General features: G+C 43.1%; 2 protein-coding genes across 2 annotated transcripts; both read right to left on the bottom strand.

The window, feature by feature from the left end:
* Positions 1–847: 847 nt before the first annotated feature.
* LOC108740066 lies at positions 848–1,657 on the bottom strand. The gene has a single exon (XM_018474258.1). It carries the CDS (start codon positions 1,655–1,657, stop codon positions 848–850), a length of 810 nt encoding a protein of 269 aa, XP_018329760.1.
* Positions 1,658–3,187: 1,530 nt separating this feature from the next.
* LOC112905173 lies at positions 3,188–3,592 on the bottom strand. Its single transcript, XM_025977075.1, has one exon. The coding sequence runs from the start codon at positions 3,590–3,592 to the stop codon at positions 3,188–3,190; it is 405 nt and encodes a 134-aa protein (XP_025832860.1).
* Positions 3,593–4,440: the final 848 nt, after the last annotated feature.

The following is a 4,440-nucleotide window of genomic DNA, read 5'->3' as shown; positions in this document are numbered from 1 at the left end:
ATGTCTTCCTCTGCGACTGGAATTTGGTTATACGCTCTAACCAAGTCGATCGTGGAGAAAATCTTCTTGTTTGCCAGTGCATGCGTGAAATCGTCGATGTTGCGTACAGGATATCTGTCCGGGATTGTTCTCGCGTTGAGAGCACGGTAGTCTCCGCATGGGCGCCATTCATCGTCTTCCTTTGGGACCATGTGCAGTGGCGATGCCCAGGGGCTGGAGGAGGGACGTGCTATACCCAGTTGTACCGTTTTAAATTCTCTTTTGGCTGCAGAGAAACGGTCCGGGGCTAAACGTCGTGGTTTGCATGCTACTGGTGGACCGGTGGTAGTGTTGATATAGTGCTTTGTTGCATGTGTCGAAGAGGTGATCTGGCCGTTGGGTCGAGTTAATGAGGGAAAATCACGAAGTATCTCGTGGTATGGCGAAGTGGTCGGTTTCGTTCCTGTAACGAAAGTGACGGAAGGTTGGCTGCAGTTGATTAGTCGACCAGAGGTGGTGAGTTGTGTCAGTTGATCCAAGAGTCGTTGGTTGCTTAAATCTACCAGCAGTTGATAGTGCGCTAGGAAGTCTGCACCGATAATTGGTTTGGTGACGTCGGCTATAATTTAACGCCATGGGAAACATCTTCGTAGGTCTAAGTTGAGCGACAGAATAATAGTACCATAGGTCGGTATGTTGGTGCCGTTTGCTGCTTGTAGCATGAATGTGGATTTCTGACGTGGCCCAGGTATTAGTGACTTGGGATACACGCAGATATCTGCACCGGTGTCGACCAGAAATTTTTGGTTTGTGGCTCTATCCGTTACAAATAGGCGACGCTGCGTTGTGTGGAACTCACTTGTCGCCATTAGTGAGCTCCCTGTAGGTTTCCCGATGACTTCCTGCACGGAGGAATGCATTTCCGTGCCTTGTCTTGGAATCTGCTGTGGTAGAAGCAAAGGTCACTGCTCTTGTTGTTGTTGTTGGATCGTCTTTGCGAAGAAGTGCCTCTCGAATGAGATCGAGATCTTGTCCTCGAACCTCTCACCATATGTCGTCTTATTTGGTGCAGATCCATCTGAAGTGCTTGCACCTTGTTGGTCAGCTGTTGGATGTCCTCATGCTTTTTAGTAGGTGTGGCCGTGGTTGCTATCATGGACTGTGTTTGCGTTGCTTCCATGATATAGTCGGCGATTTCGGCAACTTCATCCAACTGCTTGTCCTTCATTGTTGCTATGACCGTCTGTAGATTTTGCGGAAGCCGACCTGACCAGATTGTGCGTAGTAGATTCTCTGGAGTAGAATTTCCAGCCAGGTTTTGAAGGTGACGCAGAAATTGGGATGGTTTTCTGTCACCAATTTCTTCCTGCCCCAGCAGTTGTTTGGTCCTTAATTTTTGCGAAGTGCCCAATCGACGAATGAGTGCTGCTTTGATGGTAGCATATGGTTCAGTCGCCGGTGGGTTTATTATAATGTCACGCACTTCGGCTGCGTACCGTGGATCCAAGTTTTCCAATACATACCCGAATCTTGTCGATTCAGATGTGACTCCCGAGGCTTCAAAGCTTCGTTCCACCATGCAAAACCATAATTCAGGGTCGGATGGCACGAAGGGTGGCAGCTTGACAGCTAGACGGTCGATGGATGAGGCAGGTTGGGTTATTTGTGGGCGTGACATGGTTAAATTTCCACGTTACGGTTGGCCTCGGCGACCTTTTTGTTGATATGTTGTTGTAGATGGCGCCGGTATTCACGGTAGGCCGTCCAAAGTAGGCCGATCACTTGTAACGAGATTATAATGTAAAGAAGACAATCGTTGCGTACCAGGGGCGAGGCAGTCGCATTTCCCGCGGCGGATTGAGCAATAACAATCTCTTCTTTGGATGGCGAGGAACCCATAGGAGAAAAGCAGATGAGTTGTTACCGTATAACAGGCTGGGGTGGCACGCCCAGCAAGGGTGAGTACGTTTGTTCCAATGCGTTGAACAACTCACGCAAAAAACGTTGATGCTGGAGATATTGGTCCAGATCAGAAGGCTCACCAGACACAGGGGTCGGAGTTGAGGGTTGTAGTTGGGCGGCTAGACGGGCAAGACGACGACGTTCCTTTCTTCGTTGACGACTATTCCAGTGATGGATCCTGTTGTTCATCACTGTCCTTGCGTTCGTAGTCGGGGTCACCACTGTGGCCACTCTCTGTCGTATGAGATGAGAGATGTGTGACTAACAAGTTGTGGTTCTGAGAAGAACCGATTTACAAAAGCGTTGGACACATTGCTGTGCCTAAGATGAGACGTAGCACTGGTACAGCATCCGATGGTCGATATTCTGGAGTTGATACTGTTGCAGTATATAATAATAGCGAGCCTGGTGTTAGACTAATTTTATTCGAATATTTACAGAGTATTTATACAAAATCTATTTACATGGATTAAATGGCAAAGAACATTTCAGCACTTTACATTTGTGTGTGTATTTGCCGTTGTACTAGTTAGTCGCAGTGTGTCGCGACCTAACTAAGTCAGCACAAATGTGGAGGCTTGATTGATACACAACAATAAATGTTTTTTTTGCTATACCGAGTGTTCTCACAGTAACATAAGTAACTGGATCCAGTAATTTTCTTCCAGTTTTGTCTTTTGCAACCGATGGACCAGGGTCTTGCGTTACTCTTGTTATTTCACGACGCATGGTACTCTCAATGGCAATTTTTGTAGTATAATGCGGATCACTTGAGGATTCGTCATACGTTCTTCAATCATTGGCTTGGCAAGTTTGCGTAGAAACAGACGTCGTTCCGCTGTTTTCTTTTTAATCATTTGCGAGTGCAGCGATGTCTAATATGTTGAAGAACATTGCCATTGGCCATCTTCAACTGCGCCGCTGACTTGTATATCTTCTGAGCATTTGGTCCATACTGTCAACACCAGTTTTGTATTTATTATAATAACTGCTGAAATCAGGCTTTTTCTTTGCATCATTACCCACAGACATATCTGAATGCATTGTCGATATCAGAATTACTGGTTTTTTCTTTTAGGTACGTAAGAACACATCGTCGTGAAATCCAAAAACTGTCGAGTATTGCTCTGGTGACTTATTTGCTGCCATGATACCAGAGATGTATGGTTTATTTTTCTTTATTGTTCCAACAATGGTGAGATTCCAAGATAGCAAGTACTTTGCAACGGGTAGAGTTGTAAAAAAATTATCCATGCAGATATTTCTTCCACTTCCTCGGTAGAGAGCTGCTAATTCTTTTACCAATCTCTCCCTGATTTGTTTCGCGGGTATTGTTTATTTTGCCAGTATAAATTATGCCGTGTAACGGATAGGCGTTTTCAGCATCACAAATCCACCAAATTTTTATACCATACTTAGCTGGCTTCGAAGGTAAATACTGAGTAAATGCTGTACGACCTCGATATGGATATAATTGTTCATTAGTGGTCAAATTTTCCATAGGCTTGTACATTTGCGATAAATTTGCATTCAGCATTATCCGCAAATCCCGAATCGGAGCTTCTTTATCCTCTTTCTTGCGTTGACTGCGAGTATTAGCGTCGTCAAATCTTAAAAAACGCATGATGTTGTGGAATCTGTTAATTCCCATTGTCGCGCGATACAGTGGATATGAATTGGAATGCCACATATCAGAACAATGGTCGATGTTGGATATATTTGCACCAGCACAAATCAAAACAGTGAAGAATGAATAAATTTCTGGGATCGTCACAGGCTTCCATTCTCGCTGCGAATCTGGATGATTTTCATTGTAACTCTGATAGATGGATGAAGCTTTCTTATTTGTGTGTCGGACGATAATGTCCACCATATTTTCTGTGAAGATTTTCTTGAACGTTTCGCTTATGGATAAGGTTTCCGTGCTGTGATGAGGTCCACTTCGCTGACGTAAAACATTACGAGCTGCAGTCTGATGATTATGTAGTGGCGTTTCCCCCCACACAGTTTTATTCTTTGCAATAAAACTGCTGGTTACTAATTCTACAATAAGCAATCAATACAAAATAAATNTTCTTGTAAATAGGAAAATCGTCTGTTGTTCTATTATGATGGGTTACTTGTGTGGTCGCAGTTAATTTTTGTTGATCGTCGCTAAAAATTGATTTAAATTCCTTACAAAGTTTTGTTATTTTATTTTTTTATTGATTGTTCATATGGTCTAATCTGAGTTGTTTTATTATGTCGCAATTTATATTGTCATCAATCGGGGCTTTGTCTGAGTATATGTATTTGTTAAGTGTATCTACATACATAAGCTCATTAATGTGAATATTATTAAGACATTGCACATCAGCAAAACCGTTATCTACATTATAGATACCTGGTACAATTTGTTCATGGTCAAGAATAACACAAGATCTTTTGTGTAAATTGACCGGGATTTTACAAGTGATGTTTTTTAACATTTTATCTTGTATCTGTGTATGTTCAGTAGTT

This window comes from Agrilus planipennis, unplaced genomic scaffold (genome assembly GCF_000699045.2).
Source record: "Agrilus planipennis isolate EAB-ADULT unplaced genomic scaffold, Apla_2.0 scaffold267, whole genome shotgun sequence".
NCBI lineage: Eukaryota > Metazoa > Arthropoda > Insecta > Coleoptera > Buprestidae > Agrilus > Agrilus planipennis.
This window is presented reverse-complemented; position numbering and strand designations above follow the sequence as displayed.

What these genes read in the sequence shown, in the direction of transcription:
- LOC108740066 (XM_018474258.1), bottom strand. Translation starts at nt 1,657, where the DNA reads ATGTCACGCCCACAAATAACCCAACCTGCCTCATCCATCGACCGTCTA.
- LOC112905173 (XM_025977075.1), bottom strand. Translation starts at nt 3,592, where the DNA reads ATGGGAATTAACAGATTCCACAACATCATGCGTTTTTTAAGATTTGAC.